At 45.6% G+C, this 25,301-nt stretch overlaps 1 protein-coding gene across 2 annotated transcripts in view; it reads left to right on the top strand.

Moving 5' to 3' along the window:
* LOC143213353 (uncharacterized) overlaps positions 1-24,931 on the top strand; it is a 238,620-nt gene extending 213,689 nt beyond the window's left edge. Inside the window, exons 5-8 of one of the 2 annotated variants that reach the window (XM_076433109.1) lie at positions 526-10,716; positions 11,114-11,405; positions 11,798-11,923; positions 11,999-24,931. In XM_076433109.1, the coding sequence (XP_076289224.1) occupies positions 11,139-11,405; positions 11,798-11,923; positions 11,999-12,685 (1,080 nt within the window). In that variant the 5' untranslated portion in view covers positions 526-10,716; positions 11,114-11,138 and the 3' untranslated portion in view covers positions 12,686-24,931. Of the gene's footprint in view, positions 1-405; positions 10,717-11,113; positions 11,406-11,797 lie in introns of those variants that run through there. The other variant, XM_076433108.1, reaches the window with a different exon arrangement.
* Positions 24,932-25,301: the final 370 nt, after the last annotated feature.

Here is a 25,301-nt window from a genome sequence, read left to right as displayed (position 1 = left end):
TCCGTCTTTCTCTTCTTTCACCTTTTCCAACGGCAACGGCTGTCTCTTCCGCCGCCTCTCTTCTCCTTTTTACCTCGCCTGTGCATCGCTTCTCTGTACTCTCTCTTTCTCTCACTCTCTTCATCCTCCTCTCTTCCTCTTCCGTTCTCTCTTCGACACCCTCTACACTCGAATGTTATGCAATTAAAATCTCGTAATTGTCCTTTGGAATTTATCTCGAAATTGGTGACTCGCTGAGCCGTTCGTCTACAACGCTGCCGCTGCTTCGTGACACGGAAGCGGACGGGGATACGCCGAAATGGGCTCCCATCATCGTCGAGAAAACAGAATTTTCGTACTCCTCTGCGTGATACCGATCGCCGCTAAATATCGGCACGCTGCGGATCTACGCGAGAAAATCACGGTTCCCATGATACGGGAACCAATGGAGATTTTGTTTCTTGCTGCAGTAATTTCATTCAGTTGAATTGATGTCTCTAGACTCTTTAAGAAATTCTTCAGCGTGAATATTACTTTTCTTTGCAGAAGTCCGTCAACTTCCAACTTCGAGACTACAAAACCGCCCCCTTCGACCCTCCACGAAGCAAACAATCTACTTTTCTATGGAAAATAGAAGATCCTGGGATTCAGAATGGGAGAGAAGAAATCTTTGCATTTTGAAGAATTAGCGTGGAAGCAGGCAGTTCGCCTCGCAGCCCGATCATCCGCCGGAGGCTCGCCTCGGTCGATACTTACCCCCGGCTCGGGAAGGCCGTCGCGGAGATAAAACCGGATGGTGTGTATGTATGCGATCACCTGAATTTCAGAATTGCAAATTCTTTAATTCACGGGGACGCGATGGCGACGGCAGGCAGAGGCAGGCAGAGGCAGAGGCTGGCTGCGCGACACCGGTGCTCGCCAGGAAAATACCTTCGCCTGACCTATACAAACATCGCGGGAGACGAGGGATGTGTATTCAAAAATTTACATAGGTACATTTTGATTAAAGTGTCCTAGAAAGCAAATCTAATACAGCAGCCGACCGTACCTACACGCCCGCATCTTTCACATTCCCTTTTTACCTCTCTTTCTCCACCTATCTCTCCCCCCGGTTTCTCTCTCTCTCTTTCTCGTTCTCCAACCCCCGCGGTGTCCTCTTCTCCACCTCCGCGTCCTTTCCCTCATCCACCCGGGTCCAACCCCCCCTCTCTCTCTCTCTCTCTCTCTCTCTCTGTCTCTATCTCTCGCACCGGTCCGCGAAGTCCGGAGCGCGGAAACTGTAGGGAGGATTATTACGTATCCTTCGGAAACTTTCCGCTGCACGGAGAATCGGACCCGGACAGGGTATGAAAGCTCTGAATGCTTCACGGGCGCGGCTACTATATCGCGTTAATCTCGGGATTTGTTACTCGTCGCTGGAATTATTTCGAAGGTAACGCGACGGCGGAAAATCTTTCAAGAATGCGAACAGTTGCGTGATACGTCGCTTTCGATCCGGATTACGCGGAAACTTAACCCCCTCGACCACCCCCGGACGTTCGATAAGACCTTCTCTCGTCCTTCTCGTTTCATTTCTGCTGGACGAATTTTCGCAAGTCACTGTATTAATTGTGAGACTTTACACAGGGTATTTTGATCGAGTTCAAAAGAGTTCACTCATTCCTGTATCTGGACTTACAGTCTATAGCTTTCAATGTAACTGAACCCATGTACGTTTCAATGTAGAGCCTCGCGTACATAGATTTCAATATAGGTATAGTCAATATCGTAGATATGCTTTCTGTTTTTAGTGTAGCTATGCACTAAAAATAAAATAAACAAATAAGAATGTTTTGCAATGATTGTTGGAAGTAGGAATAACATAAAACACGATTTTATCCCTTAACGATTTTGTTATGTTGAAAGCAACATCACAACATTCTTGAATTTTCTAAATCTTTTACTGTTTTATATTTCGTCCAACCAATTTCTTCATAAATGCCTAAAGATCCGCACTCCAGTTATGAGTTCATATTTTTAGCACGGCCTGAACTAAAAATACTAAGTACCCACTGAACTCATAGCCCTTAAATTTTAATCGCGGATGCAGCTTTCTGATCTCGACGTAGGCAACTTCAGCGTAAATACAACCTTATATTTTTAGTGTGGTCAATTTTTAGCATACTCATCCAGAAATAGTAGACATTCAGTGTACGTAAAAAGTAGCTGTAGCCCTGAAGTCATCTAGTAGCCTTGAATTTTGATTGCGCCCCTAGTTTCAGTGTTACAAAAAGATACTGAAAGCAAAAAACATCGAAACAAATACGGTATGAATTTCGAAGGTGTAGCACAGTTTGTAAGTTGTCCAGGGTAGTTCAAAGAGCGAGTCGGAGGATTTAATTTCGAGCGGCGGCTGTTTTGAGCCGTGACGATTTTTCAACTAGAAACATTGTAAAAATGATACGGGGTCGTGAGAAAGAAAGGGGGGAGAGGGGAATTTTTTTTTAGCCGGCGCGGCGAACGAGGAATATATTCCCTGGTAGATCTGAATCCATTCTCCCCGGTAACTTAGCAGGGGTATAAAAGGCTACATCCTTTGCATCCTCGCCCGCCGATTGGATTTACCAATTAATTGCCGACGAGGGATAAAGCCGGCGGACCGTGGATGAAAGAATAACGACGCGGAAACGAAACGAAATTTAAATATTCTCGCGGTATTGCCGACATTCCTCCGAGCCTCCCCGGGCCGGGCTCACAGGAAGAGAGGAGAGCGCCGGGCGCTCGGTGTAATTGCAAAATTGCATTAGCTTTGTGTTCTTCTGTCGTTCGCCCAGACGTAAGAGATACGCGTGTAGAGCGGGCCCGCGCCCGTTGCATCAGATGATTCATATGGATTTTCGTGTTTCGTTCCTCCCGCGGGAACGATAAGTATCGTTCTTTCAGCTTGACGCCCGGGATACAAGCTAGAGGTAAATCTTCGCTGATTTTTTCCCGCTGATACACGATCGTTATTGAATACCTCGGATCGTTTTAATTATCCACGTGGCCGGCGTACATTACGAGTCGCGAATAATTGTCGCAGGAAATAATTATTCTATGCGATCCTTCATGTATTTCGACTCTCGGTCTGCGAAAGACGAAGTACACTTCGTAATTAATATATGTAAAGTTTAATGAACTTGTACGGGAGTACAGAAGAGTCCTCTCGTAAATAGATTATGGATGTTCGTGCACGGTTCTCAACTGTGACAGCTGCGTCTGTGAAAGAAGACAAAGATTAATCTTGTAATTAGAGGATGGGTATATTTATAGCAGTATTAGTTGAGTGTCGGAGGTTGTTGAAATATCTTCTGAACAATTTTTGAACATGAATGTATGTGAAATTTTTGGAGGTATCGAGAGCGATTCGGCAGATTACGATCGGCGAGAATTCGGTGGGTGTCTGGCGTAAATCCGGTGGGAAGATTCCGTTGCCAGAGAAACGAGCACGTATAAGGACGAAATCACGGTAGTTCGCAGCGAGTCGTACATTATGATTTAATGCTAACACTGCGGTAATGTCGTCAGAGAGACTTCTGCGTATAAATAATTCGCGTGTCCGGACGCCCAGCCCCGAGGATCTCGAGTCAGGATGGACAAGGGCGGAGAAAGCGGCGTCGGAGAAAGAGGTCGACCTCGGCTCTACCACCGTCGGTAGGGGATGGAAGGGGCAGCAGGTTTTTAATGCGGCATCTCTGGGGGCGACGAGGATTACCAAGGCTAAAAAGGAAGTTTTTAATAATTTTTCATTTTCTCTATATTTATTATCGTGCGCTTCCTAACCGGAGGGGGGTCGTCGGAGACAATGGAGGGTTGATACATTGGTCGTCCGTGGCTCTATAGGAGACAACCAAGGGGCGAATTCACAATTGTCAGCTATCGTTGAAAAATTTTCATTTTTTTCCGTTTTAACCAGCCCCGTCCTTGCTAATATCATCGACGGAAAATCACCCCCATTAGCGAGCAAATTTACCTTTGAAACGTTCGTTCAACCCTTAAGCGAATTCAGATTTTAGAAAAATACTTGTGGCATAATTGGCGTCGGATCGGTTATCGGTTGTTCGGAAAATTGCGTCTCCCAATCGGGGTGAATCGGGAAAGAGTACCCGGGGATGTTTCGTTAAGGTAAGCGACGGACCGCGAGGAAATTTCAGCGAAGTACGCACGGAGGAAGAAACGACAGAGGGTTCGAGACAAGGGAGAAATTTGTCTGCGCTAATTTGTCGCAGAGATCGCGGAATTGAAGCAGGCGCGCCGCGTTGCCTCTTCCATTGGCCCGAAGCATTCCGTTGCATGCTTTTCTTCCGGGCCACCCCTGACTTTCTCTTTCACCCCCGACGCTACAGCCCATCCCCCGTTCCGCTCCCCGCAACCCCTACATCCTCTCAGACTAGCACGGCAGCGTCCTATCGTATTTTCTACGAGTTCCATTTCGAATTAGCTACGACTCTTTGTCGATAAGGAAGACGCTTGTCGGAAGGAACACCGAGAAAATTAACAAGAGCATCTGCTAATTAATTGATATCTACCAATTAGCTGTAGCCTTTGTCCTAGGAAAATTAATTAATAACCAGCGATTTTTGTTTTACCAGCGAAATGACTTCTTCGTTCTCGGAGACTGGAATTACTGGGTTGATTTGCGACCATTCTTTTCATTCGATCAACCGATTAATGTTTGTTTGCTACGATATTTAATATGTATTTATAGATGACTATATTATACAAATGTGTGAAAGAAAAAAATAGATTACGCGGTCACTAATGAGGATTACGGCCACCCAGCGATTTAAATAGAAGAATCCAAACATTATCGAGCCCTCTGGAACGCGTATTGCTTAAGGTGCAACAGTTTGCGTAATCCGTAATTAAGCAACGAAAGAATACCCCACGAATCCTCCCCTGCTCTCCTCCTTTCAAATCCAATGAAACCATTCCCCCTACCACGCCGTACGTATTAATCGGCAACAATGGGCGACGCGTATTTCGCGTCTCGAAGTATTGCAAGGAGGCCGACGAAAACATCAATGTCAATAATAATTCATTGATTACTTAATTCATAGTTACCATGGCGACCGCCTCTCGCTTTTCCCTCGCCTTCAAGCTGTTCTGTTTTTCTCGCTTCGACGAAGGAGAGTTACGTGCTCTTTAGGCTCGTCTCACACGGAAGCGATTCGAATTTCGGCGCCTACTGTTTGCCAAGTCGACCGTGATTACGTCTCTATCTTATTTAATTACGTAGAATGTTTGCACAGAAATCTTTGTCAGACAGATTTTTCTTTGGTGTATGTTTCATCAGTGGGACCTGAGATGACTTGAGAAAATCCGATTGTTTCTTTGCTCTTAATCATTTTCCATGATTAAAATCCTATATGGCGATTTATTGTGTATCTGTGTTAAATATATTTCTAGTGGCATCCTCGAGAATCCCAGATATATACGAATTAATTTTACCAACACTACAAGTGCCCGAGATAATCCTGTACGTCTCGAGCGAGGACCTAGGACGGCTGACGAAATTGTTGGTCGAGCGAATGTTCTTTTAATAAACATGCTGAAGGAAATTTGCAAGGATGTTCCGCAGAGTGTCCGCGCGACGGACGGATTTTCAGGGGCGAATAAATACGGGAAGACAAAAATGTTTCGACAGGAAAAGGGTCCGAAGGGTAGATCGCGTTGTGAGCGTCGCATTAGCCTTGCTTACGGGTGCGCAAGCAGGCAAGGAGAAACACGAAATGAATATTCAGAAGTTATTAGTCTGTAGTGAAATGTGACGGGGCTCACCCTTCTCGAAAACCGCCCTGGCCTCCGCCACATCGCCCACTCCTCCGTCTCATCCTCTGGCTCTTGCCCACCCCTTCAACCTCCTCCACCACCACCACCCCGTTCAACCCCCTTGGCCGACCCCCCTCCGAACCCCGTCTCACCTCCTGACGGTATAGATTTTGCGATATATCCTGGCGGAAACACTTGCGAGTGAGCGAGACACCCTGCCAAGCTACCACCAGTCGAAGAAGGGGTTGAAGCCTCGATGAAACGGGGGTGGTTGGAAATCGTGAGAGATGAGAAGCCGTGAGGGAAGGGGATAGGGAACCAACCAAGCAACCAGGCAGCCAGCCAGCCAGCCAGCCAGCCAGGCAAACCAGGCAAGCCCGACAGAGACGCGAAAGGAGGTAGCGAAAGAGCTTTATGCATAAGCTAAGAAACGCCATTGACGGGCACCGAGCACTGTACATACTTTGACTCGAGCGGTGCACTTGATAAACACGACTGCAGATAACGCCTACGTGACGAGACCCCGTCACGTACACTAGCTATCGTTGCGCAACCCCCCGTGCATTCTTCCTGCACTCTCTCCTCTCCTCGCGCGGCTCTAATAATGACGATTACCATAGACGCGCACCACAGCCTCGCGAAAACCGGCCTCGAAACGCTTCCGGCACCGGAACGACCAAACGATCCACTGACCTCTCGATCTTCAACCCACGCTCCGTCTCGATCCACCACTCATTGCTTCACTTTCATTACAGGGTGACAAGAAATAATTCGATTTGCTCGTCCCGATCAGATCTGTTGAGGCTAAAATGTGAGATCCAGGGGAATATTATTACACTGACTATATCGGATAATTTGCATCACTCGGAACGAGCAAATCAGAGACAGGTTAGTTCGCGGACAGATCTTGCGCAGGCGTGACGAAATATTTTTCTATCATTTTCGTCGGCTGGATAAATTATTCATGGCAAGACAGTCGGTTCTAGTTATATCGTCAGGGTGACGTTCGAATGTAAATCATTTTTCGCGGCCGGGCAATTTTCATATTCATCTTATCCTCGAGAGTCAAATGAATTTTTTCGTTCTACCGGGAGAGCTGATTTTCGAGTTGCCTGAGCGAGAGGAGGCCGCGGGCGGTTCGCGGAGGTGAGACTTTTTGAAAAATATGAGTTTAATAAAGAAGAAAAGCATGATGTATGGTCGGCTGCCAAGGGAGAGAACCTACCGGGATCAACCGACTTCGATACCCAGATATTGTATGTGTAATATAAGCAGATGAAGGGAATCGCCCGTGATCTACTGACTGTCACGATATCCACCTGCGCTGTTACTACCGTCTATCCTGCTTATGGAACTGGCAATCCCTCAGTCGGCTGTGCAAAGTTAATCTTTCATAGAATGCAAATTATTCAGAGAAACTAAAATTCTCACCAATCTCAACAAATCTACTTGCAAGTAACACAACTGATACTCACTGATTTGAATGAAATTTAACGTACTTATTAACAGACTGCGGATCTTTATGCATTTATAGGAAAATTGAGTAGATGAAATTCAAAATTGTTGGCAAATTTTCAAAATTGAAGATGTCAATGTATGATTTTTCCTCTATTAAAATCGTTAAGGGAAGAAATAACATTCTGTTTGGTTTCTATTTCTTGCAATCGATGCAGACAATTTTTATTTTGCATAAAGATCCGCAGTCTACTCTTATTAAACAACGAATAAAAACACACCCTATAAAATCTAGACTACAAATATTGTCCAACTTTTTCATAAAAATTCTGACAGAATTCTCCAGCCACATGCTTCTGCGAATGAAAATTGTTTGAACAATTTCAGTTCAATCGGAAAGCAATTTTACCACATGGACAGACGTGAAAGGTGTAATCATCGAGTAAAGTTCAATCATTCCAGTCACTTGAGGCGCCGCGACAGGCTCCAATCGTTCGATTTATGGTCGTCGGTCAAGTCTGTCGCGTGTCAAGATAACATCGCGAGGCATTAAGACGCGCAGGGGTGGTTTCCTGTCGGAGTCCGTTTTTTATCATTCGTTCCAGACACTTTGCCCGGGGATAGGCTACTCGAATGCGCGAGGGATTTCCATGGAAATCGATGACGCCAGTTGGAACACTCGGCTCCCTAAGGATGGAGAGAGAAACTGCGAATAGATGTCCGTAACTTATCCAGATAAGGGGTTGTAAAACGATGTCGTAGCTATCTGCCAATACGGTCCGCTCCCTCTTCAAGGAGGGAGAGAGGCCTTGCATCCAGGTTGCGGCCAGATATACGGAGCAATTCCGTAGGAATTGATGCCATTTGAATATCGCCAGCCGTACGACACTTCGAGAGATAGCGGACCTTCAAGCATTCGCACTGTTTCCTCTGATCTCTATCTGGACCTAGTTTTTCCCTTCTTCGGAAATATTCGGACTGGTTTATGCTGTGGATGCGAATAAAAGCCTTTTTATCGAGAGTAGATCCTTTTCTGTATCAATAACTTTATTTTTCACTGTTTTTCTGTTCGAGTGATTTCATCCACCGAAGGATTTAATAAATAACACGCGCGAAAGACGATCGCCTTAATTTTCGAATGGCGTGGATCGTGGAAATCTCGAGGCATCAAGGCGAACTGTCGAAGGAATAGTCGGTCAAGCAGCAATCTTGCTGGAGAGCCACGGTCTCGCCGCTGAAGAAACGCCCGCCGGGGGCTCCGCAACTTTTTTTCATCAGCATTTTACGGTTATGCCCGCGCATTAATAATGCACATGCTTAATATAAAAAGAAGCCCGCGAGTCCTCCGTCTAATAAACTGGAAGAATGCTTTATAACCGGCCGCGGTTTCGGGTCACGAGGGGCGAGAGACGGGGGCCAACGGGCAAAGTGTTTGCCGGGTTGAAGGGGGTGGCTTTTCTTCTTTATGTCCATGGAACGGCCAATCTCTCCAGGACGCGTCGAACGAGAGTAGCCGAACTTCTCTCCAGGCCACAAAGAGACAAATCGCCGCTTCGCTCGTTAAAGGACTTCCACCCCCTTTGTTTCCGACCGGGGAACGTGAATTTTTTCCGAAATCTCTGCCCGAAAAAAATCTTCAAGAAACTCTCCCGACATGGTCGCTGTAAATTTTCTGAAAGTGTCCAATCAACGACGAGGGGTTGGATTAAAAAATTGCACTTATAGGAGGCAAAGTGTTGAACGAGAGAAAGAAGGAGCTGCGGAAGAAGAGACTCGTCGATGAATTTTTCCGCGTCGTTCCCGATACTTCCGGGGAACAATAAGCCAGATGGTACCTCGGGGGTCTCTCGGTTCACCCTTCTCATCGAGCAGGTATTGAATATTTCATCCGAAAGATCTGTATTTTTCTTCGGGTGATTGTCATCCGTGGAGGTCCAGAAGCGACGGGGTGTGCCGTCGGGCCGGAGGAAAATCAATTATTCATCTGAATTGGTCGGGAAAAAGTCCTAATTATCCAGGGCAAATACAAGCTTAATACGCGAACAGAGAGAAAGAGAGAGAGAGAAAGAGAGAGGACATAGTCTCTCTCAGAGGTTCTCTCTCCTCAGTGCCACGTCCTCTCCCATCTCCTCAAACCCCCACTCTTTCCATAGAGCCCTCCATCGGTTGGTACTCGGCTCGCAGAGTCGGTCTTCGGGCTTCCTTCTTACCGTGAATAACCATTTGTATTTCCAATTAGCTTTGCTAATAAGAAGACGGAGGCATTGCCGTAGTTAAAAAAAATGTATAACCTCATCCAGCCACTGGGGAAATAAAGAAAAGCGCCGCTCCGGTATGACAATACCGGCGGGTCGAGCGGGGTTATACCGGCTGAACTACAATTAAAAATCCTCGCTTCACCCTCGCTTAACCCTGCTTTCTCCTTATGCCGTATTAACGACCGCGGGGGGAGGGAGAGAGAGGTTCGGCGGGGAACGGACGCGAAACATCCTACCAAACATCGAGCCTTTTTTTGCCAATTTTATGCTTGACCCCATCTCCCGGCCCGTCCTTGTCCTACTCCACCCCCACGGAAAAACCACCCCCGCCCGGTATCTGTCCTTCCTGCTACGCGCTCGTTTCTTCCACCCCCCCGACAGCTCGTTACTTTATTTCAGCTGCGATCGGTTATCTTCCCCACCCCCATCATTTCCAAGCACAATGCATATTCACAATCTCCTTGGCGTGTTAAATTGTTAAGCAACGATGGGGCTCGGCAATTGGCTGGAGACTCGTTCGATTGTGTGCGAGATAAGGGCAGTTCGAATAAAATGTTTCCCGAGGGCGGTTCTGGTTTAGAAATTCAAGAACCCGGAGGCAGTAATATTTAAAAGATTTCTGGACAGAATAAAAAATTTCGTCTTCCGATATTTGTCTTTTACAGTTCGCCACAAAACACCCCCTCTCTGAAAAATCTCAGAAAATGAAGCCGCATTATTTCATAAAATTTTGGAGCATTTCACATTGAGTGGAGATCGTTTATCATTGTAAAAATTAGTTTTTGGTTCTGGATAGGAAACAGTGTGGGTGGTAGAATGCTGTCTCGGGCGTCGAGATGGTAGAAAAGACCGATGCAGCCCGGGGCTCGCTCCGGGTGCATTCTCTTCCGCAAGAATTCCAATTTATAACCCGATGGCAACAGACGAATTTCAAGAGGTTCATGTCCCTCGAGTTGTCTACGTCGGCCGACGCGACACATCGGATTCCGCTGAACTCGCGGGGCCCCGTGTTTGCAAACTTGGATTTCGGTGTGGCGACTCCGCCAGCCGCCCTTTGTTGTGCCGACCGTCAAACTCGGCCCGAGGTCGACTAAACAGTGCTTCTTCTCAGTTACGGTTGACGCGTCGTGAAATGTGTGTCGTGTGTCGTGTGGCTACCGAAATTCTTGTGCTTCAAGACGGCCAACCCGTGGCTCACGAACATTTTCTGCTTCCAGTGGACTGTCCAAGCACGGTAAGAATCATTTCCCTCGGATCCACGGTTTTGCTCTCTTTCTCTTTCTCTCTCTCTCTATATATATGGTCACCTTGACGATTAATTGATAACGTAATATCATAGAAATTTCTCGGTTTGTTGACATTACGACTGGAACATTTCGTTCACTTCTAAAATTAATTTGCATAGTGAATACATACTGATGACGTTAAATTCTATTTATTGAATAGGCCATTTGCCAAATAGTGCAAGAGGGATAGATGGAGAATCGATTTTGTTGTTTCTATAGTTCATATAAATTGACTGGTAAAAATATCATTAATTGTGTGTGTGTGTATTTAGTGCTTCTCTCTAGAATGGTGTACAAAATAAGCGACATCGCGGTAATGCTACATTATCGAAACATTTCTTCCAGATAACATCTTGTTGCAACAAATAAGATGAGAGTGAAGACAGTGCCACGACAGCGAATACTTCACGGTAGCAACCACGTCGAGCCAGTGTCGGTCGTAATTGTTGGGAAATCGGACAGATTATCGAATAATCAAAATGGAAAAGTGAAACTGGAAGGTGCACGATACCCGTTCGATGCCAAAGATGATAGTTATGAGTTGAAACAATCAGACGAATCTGTTGAAAGCGATGAGGGGAGGAAAGAAGCTATGAATTATTCGACGGAAGCATTGGACATGACGATTCAACGGAAGGTACGGTGATTGACAGCTTCGAAGTATGCGTGCGTTCGTGTGTAATTATTTATATATGTACTAATTCGTGCGCGATTTGTAGCCGACGCGCGACGCGGTGACAGGTTCCTTGAGATTGCGGAGGGGGAATGTATACAAACAGAAACCAGGCTGTTCGATTCAATTCATCGAGTGTTCATAGTATTTCGCAGGGACGGTCAATTTTAAACGATACTGATTTTAGGGACGGTCAATTTTAAACAACATTAATTTTAGGGGCGGACAATTTTGAACACAATTTAATTTTAGGGGCGGTAAATTTTAATCAAAATTTATTTTTGGGGGCGGTCAATTTTAAACAAAATTAATTTTATTCCCAGGATACATTTCAAACGTTATTTGTAACGTTTCAGCTTAACTCGTCGCAGAAAGATTTACCAAACGGACACTTCATAGTTGGTCCATCGAGCATCGAGCACTCAAAATTATCAATTAAAGAAGAGCCAGAGGAAACGACTGTCAGCGATGACAATAACAATGTAAAGAATGCCACATATAACTACACATTATATTTTTGTATGACTTATTCTAACTCATTCATTACTATGATCCAGGTGCTGCCATCAAGACCACTCCTAGCTAAACTCCTAGAGGACTCAAAACCCTGCATTAGTGACAGCGCCAGTCCAACAGAAGCTGTGAATCTTTGCAAAAAGGATCACCAGGACGAAGATCTATCGAACCTCAACACCATATCCAGTGGAAAACTCAAGGACACGTTCCTCTACAAAATCATGACTGATCCGACCTTCCTGGAGACCATTCAGAAGCACAAGCAGCCTAGGAAGTACTCGTGCCAGTTCTGCAAGCAGGAGTTTGCAAACGAAGAGGAGCTAGATGATCACATGGACATAAAGAAGGACGAATCAAACCAAGTAATCTGCTGTGCTTGCAAGAAGACATTCGCGCAGAAACGGTACCTGAGATATCATCAGAGGTGTCATTCCGAGAGGACCAAATTCACTTGCGACATCTGTACTAAGAAGTACACCAGGTTGGACAATTTGGCTAGGCACAATGCATTTCACGTAAATCCTGACAAGTTCGCCTGCACTTATTGCGAGAAGACATTCGCCAGAAAGGACCTGCTGAACAAGCACTTGAAGTGTCATGATAACAAGCATCGATTCTTCTGCCAGGAGTGCCAAAAGTATTTCATGGGGGCGTTAGCGTTGGACAGTCACAAGAGAATAAATCACGCTGCAAGTGTGATCCGTTCCGGAAGAGACAGTCTGCCTTGAATGTTGGTAGATTGTGCTGTTTAATCGACGAAGGAAGGAGAATATATTTTAGGTAGTAAGTCTTTTCGATGGATACACCATATTGCGTAAAAATCGTTAGAGTATAAAGAACATTGCTACCTCATTGTCTTTGAGTATAAATTTTTCAAGAGTCTCCGTGACGAATGAACATTAAAGTCGATCAGATTCCGCAACCGTTCGCAAAAGTGTTTCCCGCGTGTACAAAGATTTTCCCGACCGTAAAATAAACTGTTCGCTCGAAATTGTTGAGCAATTTTCGAGGCGGTATGCATCATTTTCGAAACACTCGTGCGAATAAACAAACAATGTACAGTACTAATCCTGGAAACGAAAACTAAAGACTGTATAAATTAATCGCCTGTAAACGACGAACGACCACACCGACGATCGACAAAGAATCGAGTGTCTGTACGCTTCCGAAGGAGGCGCGCCGAATACACGTATTTTTAAAAAACAAGACTATCCTTTGGCATTATTTCGCATTTCTAAGAGCATCGAATCAAAGAGGGGTCTCATTGAACCGCTGTTTAAACAGCAAGCGCAAGAAAGAGAGGGAGAGGCTCGAGTTGCAGCAGCCACGCGACGCGCATTCGCCGAAGAAGAAGAAGAAGAAGAAGAAGAAGAAGGGAGAGGAGCAAAACAAAAAAAGAAAGAAAAGGGAAAACCGGGGGGAAAAACACTACAAGAAAACTCTTTTACCCCGAATGCCTCGTGTGGTCCCGGAGAACTTTCTCTCTTTTTCCTGTTTCCCTCCGATCCCTTTCCCTCCGCAGCCGCGCGGGCACCGGCGCGGCGTTCCTCCCGCAATTCCTCTTCTCCCTCGGCCTTCCAGAGGTCTAAAACATAATCCGTTTCTTCCGTTCCGCCTCTCACCCCGGCCACTTCGCGAAAAAAGCGAGCACTCTCTTTGTTTCGGCTCAAAGGGTACAACGGCGCCGCGGTAAGGAGCACTTTGAAAATCCGACGTATTACCGTGGCACATCCAATCGCGAAATAGAACAACCATGAAGGTTGACCCGCGTCCCTTACCCTTCCATTCTCGCTTTTCTACCCTCCCCTCATCACCTTCTCTCACTCTTTCTCCGCGTCTCTCTCTTGCTCTTCTGTCGGCCGGACTGTTTTCTTATTTTTTTTCTTGACAGGCTTCTTTCATCCCCCCAGCTCCCAGAGCGTCTATCCTCGTCCACGGTGTTCCCTCCGTCTTTTCCCCGTTTGCTTCCAGCTCTCCCACTCGGATTCCCCGGCTTAATGCAATTAAGTCGAGCGTTAAAATATCGTTCTTAATTCGCCGGCGGCACCTTTTGTTTCCTCTGTGGTTTAGCGCGAGCTACTCGCGGTGGTTCCTCGTTCCTGCCACGCTTTTCGGCTCTCTCGTCTTCCTTCGTCCCTTTTCTACGTCTCCTCCTCTCGCTATTCCTCCTTTTACTCCTATGCCAACCCTCCTCCTCCACCTCCTCCTCCCCACTCCGCTCTTTTTCAAGTACAGTATGTTTTCACCGCTAGAAGCACACGCACGTCAGCCATACACGTCGCAACGTAAAACATTCGTTTCACCGGTTTTAATTATTCCGTCGAGTCGCGGTGTTTCTTATTGCCCGGGCAACTGTGACTCGTTGTTGTTCTTCGTGTAATACACTGCCTCCGCCCGGAAATACCCGATCCGATGTATCATCCCACGGCCCCGAAAAGCTCGAAATTCAAAACCACCCTCGACGTCGATTCACTGTATTTTTATATTTAACCCGGCGTTGGTAAGGTGGGGTCTCACAGACCCCAGGAAAAAGTATATTGTATTATAGAAATAAATACCTTTTTCATAAATATAAGATTAGGTATTGCTTAAGAGGCTTGTACTTTATCAGAGTATAAACGCAGATCCACGAAATTAAATTTTTATTATTCAAAAATACTTGACAACTGTCACGCGTTGTTACAATGTTACAATCAATCTAAAATCTCTGGGGCCTGTGAGACCCCACCTAACTAACGCCGAGTTAATACTCGGAAGCATATTGTGGAGTTCCCATTTTATACGCATAGAAAATTAGAAATCAATTTTCTTCGCCCAAATTTGATCGTCTTGCAGAGCAACGATTCGCGAATGTCCACTTTCCCCTCCCTTCCGCCATTCTCTCCACGGTCCGATCGTCCATTGTGTCCGGGGCAAAGTAAAGGACTTTCGACAGCTTTTTCCAAGGGGGCGGAGGGGCGGTGCGCGAAAAGAAACGGTGGAAACGTCGAAGAAAAACAGGGGGGGAAATGGAAGAGAGGGCCCCGAGAGAGGGAAAAGTTCTCGAGGTTTGGTCCTTCTCTGTCCGCGCGACGGCCGCTTCTTTTTCAGCCTCTTGCCGCGTTCAACCGCGTCCCTTTGATCCAGTTATTCGGCCCGGCGTGTATCGTGGACCAGCACCAAAAATGTAACAAAGTTTCCGCGAACGTCCTGGCACGGATGCCAGCAGGGATTTTGTGGTCCCTTTGCCGCGCGTCGATCTCTGTTCTTCCTTTGCGCTTTTGACCACTGTCGTCCTTTTGACATGATTACGTTCCCGTGCGGGATTCTTGAATATTCATCAGGAATTCTGCGATTCGCCGGATCCCGTTTGAAAAATCCTTTGGAATCCACCGGGCTGGACAAACTCTCGAAAACTGCCCGCCGAAAGTGTCAGATTTTCGCCACCGGGATCCGCGAATTTCGGTAAGAAAACCGAACACTCGAAGCTTACCTCTTAATTGATTTCGTTATCATTAGCTGTTTGTAAAATAGAAATTTAAATGCAACATTGATTCAATTCTAGAAAAATTCGAATGGATTGGGAATAAATCTTCCGACACATTCTGAAATTTTTATAATACTCGCTACTTCGCAATTTTGTCGTAATTGGAATTTTGGATGGCGTTGCTCGGAGAAGATGTAGCATTCTTTTAAACGATCCTGTGGATAAATTTCGAGGATAGCCGAGGAGCAAAGGGTACACGAACGTTTTCGCGTGACACGCCCTGACATCCTCGCCACCCGTTGTTCCCTAATCTCTCCTCGCTACGAAATTTAAAGCATTATACTACGGAAGAATCCCTTTGATGTCGCGCTTTACATACAATATTTACATACTATCGAGGGAAGACTTTAAAGATATAACTTCTTGAAGATATTTTGAAGACCCCGGAGTACTTTCCACGGGGTTGCTGCATTAAGAATTTAAGAAAGCCGGGAGGGGGAGGCGCGGTGGCATTTATTCATTCAGGCATTAATGAAAAGTTCTCGTTGAAGTTTGCTACGGGAACAAACACGGCGAAAGCCTAGCCACCAACAGGAGACAATCGATTAACATCTATTTATAATATCGTTCCGATTATCGTCTTCCCAACTTCACGCGCTGGCGTTACGAAAATCTTAAAAAATCCGTGACTCAATTCCATTCAAGAATAATTTGCAAAATTTGTAAAATTTCGGAAACTCTTTCACGATTCCTCATAATTTATTCGATTCATAACACTGGCTAAAATTAAAAGGCACATACAGATCGAATTGAGTAACCTTCTCCGTTTTCGAAGTCCTTTAAAAATAAAGAAGTTTGCGTGATCGTTTACATACAGTTTAGGGGTGCAACGAAGCAAAGTTTGTGGTATAAAATAGTGGGGTGTAATTAGTGTCTGCAGGATCGATTGCGTTTCCTGAAACGCGTAATTCGTCGCGACGATGCAAAAGGAAATCTTGGGCCCCCCATTTTGCCCGTCACAGGGGTGGTGTTTAACGCAGCCGTCCCGGCAGCCACTTCCCAATGCTTTTTCAACGTGGCAAAGTAAGCAGAAAAACAAACGCCATGACTCCACGCCGAGACGAGTGTAGGCATACGCGTGTGAGTCGGAAAATCACCGCACAAAACGTCGGAGAGGAAAAGTTCGCGTATTCCGAGCTTTCTGCCACGAGCGGACTTGAAACCGACGAAGGACGTTGTTCGTCGAACAACCCATTGGCCCTCGTCCCTGTTAACGTAATCTTAACGATAGAATTTACAGAACTAATCCCCGAAATAGAACTTCTTAATCTGCATAAATTTTGCATTTTTAATTGCAGAATCTTTCAGCTTCAAATTTTATTATCGATGGAGAACTAGACAGTTAACTGGAGAATTGGAAAATGATGCAGAAGATAGATGAAGTGGGCAATGGATAATTTAACGAGGAAATTGGGGGACGCTTTCCGAGACCAATACTGTTTGAAGCTCCATTCACCCGAAGAAATCTTGTCGGGCTTGTTTCGGGAGCTTCGCCGATTCGAATCGAAAACTTCAGCCCCCGTTGAGCGGATTCGAATTTCGCCAACGCGAAAACTGAAAATCTACTTAAGGCATATTAGAAGTAGTTAGAGAGTACTGTTCGGATTAGTGCGGAAAGGTCAGGTCCGTTGTCTCGTTCTCACGACGCAGGCCAAGTTTCGTTTGAGGGTAACTTCCGTGCGAGCTGCAAACGGCGATTTGAGGTCGAAGGTACAATGTGATCGTGCATTGAAAATCATGGTGTACTTTGATGTTCAATCCATTATAATAGTCCGCTCCAATTAAATTCCTTAAATGGCCATCAGTAGACAGCGGATTTTATGCATTTATGACAAAAATGGGATAATTCAAAGAAGAATACAATTTTTATTTGGCTCCTGTGTCCTGCAATCAATGCAAACATTTTTTTATTTTGCATAAAGATCCGCAGTCTAGCCATAAGACATTCAAATTTATTTCGGGACCTTTATTTCTCTGGCGTTTCCATTGGAGTTTATAATTTAAGGACGTTGTAAAAAATGTTCTACGGTGTAGGTTTTTAACGGAACCTATTCAAAAATTTTCTAATTCTTTTCACACCGGCCAGGCTTATCAAAAGTGGTCTATGAAATAATTTCGCACAGTTTCACCGACGTTTCGAGTGTCGTCAATTTCGACGATCCAGACGCGAAAGTTTGGTACGCGGAAAGCACTATAGTCTCGCTAGCGTGTTTCCGTTTTCCTCTGAATTCGTACATCCGCTAACAAAGACTCGTTACGACTCGGACGGTTATCCTTTGAGTTTTCCTCGCTTAGATTAATATTATATCAATGCCGTGTCAAAGAGAACACCTTTTCGTCTCCCTTGTTTCCGCTCTGCCTATAATGTGGACCTTTTCGCGCGTTCTAGCCTCGCTCGAATGACCGAGCAACGAGTGCCTCGTGAATAATTGACACGCGAAACGAGGACCACGAATGCCTCTTCGGATTTACCCTGCCGACGGAAGCTCACCTGATTCTCCGCCGTGGACAGCCCAAAAAAGTTGATTGGCCCGGCATACTTTTGCCATGGTAATTCCCGCCAGGAGAGAAAAAAAACACACGCACACTCTGGAAAGATCGGGCTTGGAACGAAGATCTTCCTAATCTACAAACAGAAAGAATATCTAGCCACTCTGGTATACCGAATTGCAACTTTCACAATGCTAATAATCTTCTTTAACGTCGTTCGCTACTAATTACGTTTTATGAAAAATATAATGCAATGTTTATTATTTATTAGCTTCAGATACCAGTAAACGCGAGTGCAAAATCCCAATGCAAAAGGTTCAACAGTTTCCCCGAAAAAAATTCCTATCCTGTGCGCTTGGTATGATAGGGGGTTGTTGGCACCAAAATTTAAACAAAATTGAAGGTGCAAGGGGTTTGTCTCGCGTCTAGCGTTTCTCCCACATGTACTGTGAAGAGGAGAATTGTTCCGGCGTCCCTCGGTGGGAAGGAAAAATGTTTAGCAACAATTAAATCATTCCCGTTGGCGACGCCTTTCGTGGGCGGGGTTGTTCACGGGGTAACGGGGGCCCAACGGACCGGAACACTTCTGCGGAGGGTTGAAAGATCGTTTTACATCGAAGGACTCGATATTCCAAGCTCGTCGGACGGTTTTTCCCGGCGCGGCTTGGCGCGGAATTATCGAGGGGTGGCGCGCGGCGAGAATTAAGGCTTCTTGCGGCATAAAAAATCTGTGTAATCAATTATCGAACCTTTTACCCTATATTTCACGGCCAATGAGTCGCCACCCCCTCGCCCTTAAGCCCTCCGCGTCGGCTGCACGAGACTCTCTCGACCCTCCCTCGACACTTTTTAGCAGCGGTATAGCGGTTTCGCTCGCTTCTCCCTTCGCCCTTTTTCCTTTTCCCAAACCACCACCACCACCCCCCATTTTCTTTTTCTCTTCCTCGCCAGTTTTTTCCACTCCTCGAACATCAAGACGCTGAACCCGAGTCTTTGTTTGGGATATCAAATATTTATTTTCTTAAATAACGCAGAAGCCGCGCCGACGAACGCCGAGCATTTTCCACCCCCTTAATAAATTATCAGCGATTATTGGTTGCGTTTGCCTAACCACCTCCCTTCCCCGAAACAGTCGCCCCACCTCGCTTCTTTTTTTATCTCCGGAACGAAGACGAGAGATAAGAGAAAATATATATTTTAAAGAATCAATTATTAAATCGAACTCTAGTATCACAACGTTATGAAATCATTCGAGAAACTTCGTGGGAAGTGAATGCAGCGAATCGACGTTGACTTAATGTTTAAGAGCATTGTTCGTCGCGTCGGTTTGAGATGACAGAAATAATGGAAAAATTGATGGTATCGCGGGATGAACGGAGGAGGAACTCGCGGAGGGGAAATCGCGGAATGAATTGAAGCGAGTTTTTCAGCGATTGTCACACAGTCCAGTTATTAACGAGACGGCAAAATCTGATTTCCTCTGGCACCGGCCTCGTCAACCTCCACTACCTATCAATTTAACCGACTGAACGTTCGTTTTTATATTGAACTGCCGCGATGCTAATGACAGGAAACGCGGTACCGATTATTTTTTTCCCTCTTTTTCCTTTCTCCCCCCACTCTCGCTCTTTCTCTCGTATTTTTTTTTTATATCAAAACCTGTCATAGCGTTCACTCGGCGTGACGTTGCAGTCATGCGTGCCACCCTACCAGGCCACGCATCATCGTATTTCCTTTCGACGCCGAATAACTAGTGGAAATACATACATACATACTTGAAACGAGTCGCGTCCGGAATTCGTCACCCGGCACAAAGAATATCTCTATTGTCTGTTTATAGCAATAACAAAACTTTTCACGTATCCGCCTCTGTGTATTTATTATTTGTCCTCTAATGTCGTCGACAGAGAGTATCAAAGCTATTTTATTGGTCGTGCTCATTAATTGTGTAAGAACAGCTTGTTAATGCTTCCTCTCTCTCTCTCTCTCTCTCTCTCTCTCGTTTATTTCAGTGTTTGTTCCTATTCCTTTGAGCCGCAGCGCAACGGTAATGTCTAGAAACAATTTTTATGAAGCAGCTGCTTTATTTCGTGATCTTCGTTTCATTCCTTTGACAGCTTGTAATTAGTATGGGCAGGATTCATTACTGCGTGTGATGGAATTTTTCTGTGAACTGTTTCGAGAGTTTGTTACAAGCACGATATATTCGGTGGAATAATAACAAACGTAACGAACGAGATGGGGTATGTAAATGTACGAGTAGTAATGTGGAAAACTGTTCGGAACATAGTGAATTAATTCTTGTTTCGATTCCAGTTAGAATCAAATAAGTAATTCTAGCCGGAGTGAAATTTTTATACGAACAGGAGAAAATAAATGATTCCGACAAGAAGCCTGGAAATATATGTATATCAAATAGAATGAATTGCACGGGGAAAACACTTAGAATGAATGCAATTATACGAGGTGGGGGATTTGCGTTGGGAAAATGATGGGAACGATACTGTGGGAGATTAAGTGGAACACCTACTATAGCATAGGAAACCGTTCAATTCACGAAAAGATTGGCTTAATAATCTGTAGCGGAGAGGGACACGGAAACACAGAGGAACACGCAATGGTTCGTGATCCTATAAAGATGCCATGCATCGGCAATCGCTGGATGAGTGGCCCCTTCCGGTCGCCCACCACTGTTCCACCAGCAGTCTACATTAACTAGCTGTGTCGCGGCCGTCAGTTTAGACGATGATTTAGTGGATGCATTGATTGGGTCGATCAGAGGCCATATCATCTCGTTTAAGGCCTTCCATCATCGGTACCACTATTTATAGACTGTACACGATCACACCACGATCGAATCAATTTTTCTGTCCGTGGCTGTCTTATTCCACGGTGCCGCGTGCACGCGCGCTTCTACCGCTCGCCTAAACGCTATCGAGCCGATTGAAAGATTGCACGAACGGCTCCAATCTTTCCTCTTCCATCACTCCTACGTCACAACGCCCCGATCTTCAATTCAATATATTTATTCCAACAGATGTTCTAGCCACCTTCCTCCTCAGAAACGTTGCACGATATTTCTCCAGCTTCAAATTAATATTATCACTTCACCTACCGGAAGCCTATTAATAGGATTTTCAATCATTGTGCTGTACCAAAAGAAAACATAGAAATTTTCTTTTACATTGTAATCTTAAATGAAAGTATAATATTAGATTACGATATTGTGGGTGACTTGTTAGTTCTCAATAAAAATTGCTGTTGCCATTGAAGGTTCCATTAAAAAGTGATTAGCCATGTGTCATAGATTTCTTAAAATTATGCAATAATCACCGGTCGGTAATGTGTTAACTTTTATCTCGTGATTGTCTGTGAAAATTGGAGATTGCATAAACATTCGCAGTCTACTTATAATATTATAATGTTAAGAGGTGAATTGAGTCAGGTACTATATAATATAAAATTGTTTTGAATAATTTGATCATTTAAATAGATTACAGATCTTTCTATTTATTTTCCTAGTGTTCCGGCTACACGGGGCAGAGGGATCTAGTTCTCCAAGGAAAACATTTGCATTATTCCGAAAAATCCCCGCGCACAGGAGGTTAACAATCGATCGACTGTTTTCCGCGGAAGTATCGCAGGCAATATTATTCCGCACGCATCGCAATAGAGTCTTTCTCGTATTTCCCGCGTGTGCGGGAAAAATCGCGTGCACAAAGGCAGCGAGAGCCGCGCGGCAAATCAACCGGCAAAGCCGCTAAATTAAATCTCCTTGACTGGGATGCAGGATCAACGGGCCACTTCCACGGTAATTAATTAGTCCACCTCGCGAAAACCGATGGCGAAACCCTTCGAAATCGTCGGCGAGGAGAAAAGTTCAAACGACGCCTCTCTCTCTCTGCGGCGAAGGGTTGAAGTGATCTAGGGTGGGAGAACAAGGGGGGTGGTGAACGAAAAAGGGTCGCAATTTAATTAGTAGAAAAACAAAGGAGCCTATCGGTATCGGCGACGCGACGTTTTCCCATCGAATCGTTCGTATGTGTCGGCTCGGTGTACATATAAATCTGCCGTTTCACCCCCTTATGCTACCCCCATCATGCTCAAACGCGGCTTCAATATTTCCAAATTATCGCTGTGATCATTTTTTTCCCGGCGAAACAAAGCGTTCTTCGCCCTCCGTCCATATTTTAATCAATACGCCGGAACGAACGACTCTGTTCCCCTATCGACGCTCATTCCAATAAAAATTAATATCGAGCTCCAGTCGTTCGAGGAGTTCATCGTTTCGATATTAATCGAGCCGTCGATTTGCTGCGAAGAAATTCATTCGATTTTTATGAACTTTTCTGCAAATTATTGCGGAAGAGTACACCCCCACATTACACCGCAAACGAGTTACGAGCCGACTGACGCTTTACACGTATTGTAAATCCGTTACAATGTGATCGATTGAAATGAAGTGTTAGCCCGAAGCAGAGTACTTTCACTGGTGGATCCCAGAATCGCAGGCAAGGAGCTTGAGGATAGCAATGTTGAACGGAGAACAGTCAACCATAGTCCTGGTGAATTGGCCGCGACTGCATGTCTTAAGGTGATTGGGAGTTATGAGTCCTAAACCGTGCTTCTGGGCGTTGGAAGGACTTCACACGGGTCAGATACCAGCTCGTAAAATGTTATGAGAATTAATGTCGGCCTCCGGTATCCGTCGGCGTGGTGTCTTCGTTCCAACGTGGTTGTCCACCCTCCTTGTACGAGCCGTTTTCACGGCGACGCGGGCGACATCACCTTGGCGCAAACGTCCCTTTTGGTATAGCCAATTTCGTCGTTCCGGTGACCACAACTTTTCTGGCTAATGGAAAAGTCGATACCCGATTGCTCGACACCGTGGGCATTAAGCCATCCACGCCCTATCGCCGGCTGGGATCCTTTTAGGCGCCCTTCGGACTCCGGCCTCTTTCGGATTTTACGATTGCTCATCTCGCCAAAGTCAGTCGATACCGAACCCTTCGATTCCGTTTCAATTACTCGGCATAGCCGCAAACTCACGACACCTCCGTTCTACCAGCGCACAGCGGTGTGTTTGCCGCGAAAAGTTGGTCAGAATATGATTTTTTAAATCTCGCGCAGTGATAAGTAGACAGCGGGTTTTATTCATTTACGACAAAAATGAATAAGTGTACTTTAAAACAGTAAACATAGTAGAAGAATTTAAAAATACTTTAATTAAGAAACAAAATAAATTTCTACTTCACTCCAGTTGGTTGCAAATCAGGTAGAAAATTTTAATTTTGCGTAAAGATCCGCTGTCTATAGGGTTGCCAGAAATGTTTTATCCAAATATAGAAGAAGTAATGAAAACTGCAACTATGTATATATGAGATAGGCTCAAAAACTCCTATGGAGTTCAAGTAAAATCGGTACACAGCACATTTTAAACTTTTCTATTCAAAGAGAGATTGTTGAAAATTCAAATATGATATAGGAGATCAAGTTCAAATATAGAAGATCTGGCAACCCTAGCTGTCTATGATGATTAATTTCTCGTATACGAAAGACAGTATTCCATTTCCTTCGAATAATTCCGCGACGTGCAGAAAATGGCAAAGCGCCGTTTACCTCTCGATACGCGATCGCGTCGAAGGGTCGCTCGCGATCCTAACTATCCGTCTGAACAGGGTGGTGAATCGCCATTTGCCGGCTACGGAGTATGACGTTTCGAATCAGGGAATCCTCGACACCGCGGTTAAACCGCTCGCGTCGTCCCCGCCGGCGGAAGAAAGGAGAAAGAGAAACGGGCAGAGGCGAGAGATATCGACCTCATTATCGGGACGTATCACCGGCAATGAAACGTAAGTCGCCAAACGCGCAGCGGATCCCGATGAAAAGACAGCCCACGGTAGACTGGGTGTTCATTACGGGCTTGGCTGCTATAGGAATCCATTAATGCGTGAGACGTTGCTCGCGATGAAACCGAGCATAATGCGGCAGCACCTCGTATCTGCTAGCGGCCGGCACGAACACTGCTCTGTCGTGGGAGGATGAGGACCAGCAGCAAGAGGAGGAGGAGTAGGAGGAGGTGGAGGTGGGTAGGAAAGAGGGTTCGGTAGAACGTGCCTCGTTAAGAGAAACACAGGACACAGGGTGTAAGGGTGGCCCCGAGGCAGGGGGTGTTCGTCGTCGTTAAACCGTACCGGGAATATCGCCGTTCAATTTTGTTCCTCGCTCTTCAGGAGGAAAAAAAAGGGAAAAGGAGAGAGAGAGAGAGAGAGAGAGGGAGAGAGAGTGAGAGAAGGAAATGCTGGCAACGGTTGGCGTATCGGCCGACCGGAGTTCTTTTTGATCTCGCTAAAGAATTCATTAAGTTTTGCGGCCGCGGTTACGTATTAATACGCGGGGGTGGAAAATACGCGGCGCGTTTTATGCTCGCTCGAGCACAAGCTCGGCCCTGTGCAGGAGAGGCAGGTGAATCTCTCGCTTTTTTTTTCTTCCCTCTCTCCCTCTCTCTCACTCTCTTGCTCTCCCGGCTCCCTTTGTCTGCCGCTTTTTCCTTTGTCGCGCTGTTGCGCGATTGTCTATTGATGGCTCTTTGATATCCGCGGGTTTCTCACTTTATTTAAGTGCGCGATGCGAGCCGCGAAACTCTCGCCCGTGCATCCGTGTATCCGCCAGCAGCACGGTTTTACTCTTTGCGATGCTCCTTGCGCGGCTACCGAACGGTAACCGAGCACCTCGATGCACTAAGGTGGCACTGACGTCTGCAGCCTCTGTGTCAGATTGTCATTTTGGAAACTGTTTCGGAATCAAAATACCCGAGCGCGTGTGCTGCTTGGTACGAGTCGACCAATAACGACGCAATCGTGTGACGTAATCGTGACGGCGAGCAACCAATACCGAAGCATGATCTATCGATCATCAAATCGATATCCTGCGACAATAAAAACGAAGGCGACAGGGCACATTTAGCCAGTCGAACACAATTTTCGAAATCATCTCGATCGCCGTCACGTTACAACGCTTTTTTCTCTCAACGGTCCGTCTAAAGACTACCTCGTAAAATTCTTGTATAATTCTTGTCGTATGACTCTTGTATAATTAACGGATCGCGACCCGAGCGTTAAACAATAAAGTGGAGTTCTGCCCTTCAAACGAAGGATTCGATCATATTTTGTGGCACCCATTCACTCCGGTCCTTTTTCAAGGATAGAACGGCTATCCTTGGGGCGATCAAGTCGGACTAAACTTGAATCAGCCCGGCGACAATTCGCCTACGAAACAGAAACGCTGCTCGAAAATGTCTCGGAGAAAATGTCTGTGGATCTTCGTGC

Source organism: Lasioglossum baleicum, chromosome 11, assembly GCF_051020765.1.
Source record: "Lasioglossum baleicum chromosome 11, iyLasBale1, whole genome shotgun sequence".
Lineage (NCBI taxonomy): Eukaryota > Metazoa > Arthropoda > Insecta > Hymenoptera > Halictidae > Lasioglossum > Lasioglossum baleicum.
This window is presented reverse-complemented; position numbering and strand designations above follow the sequence as displayed.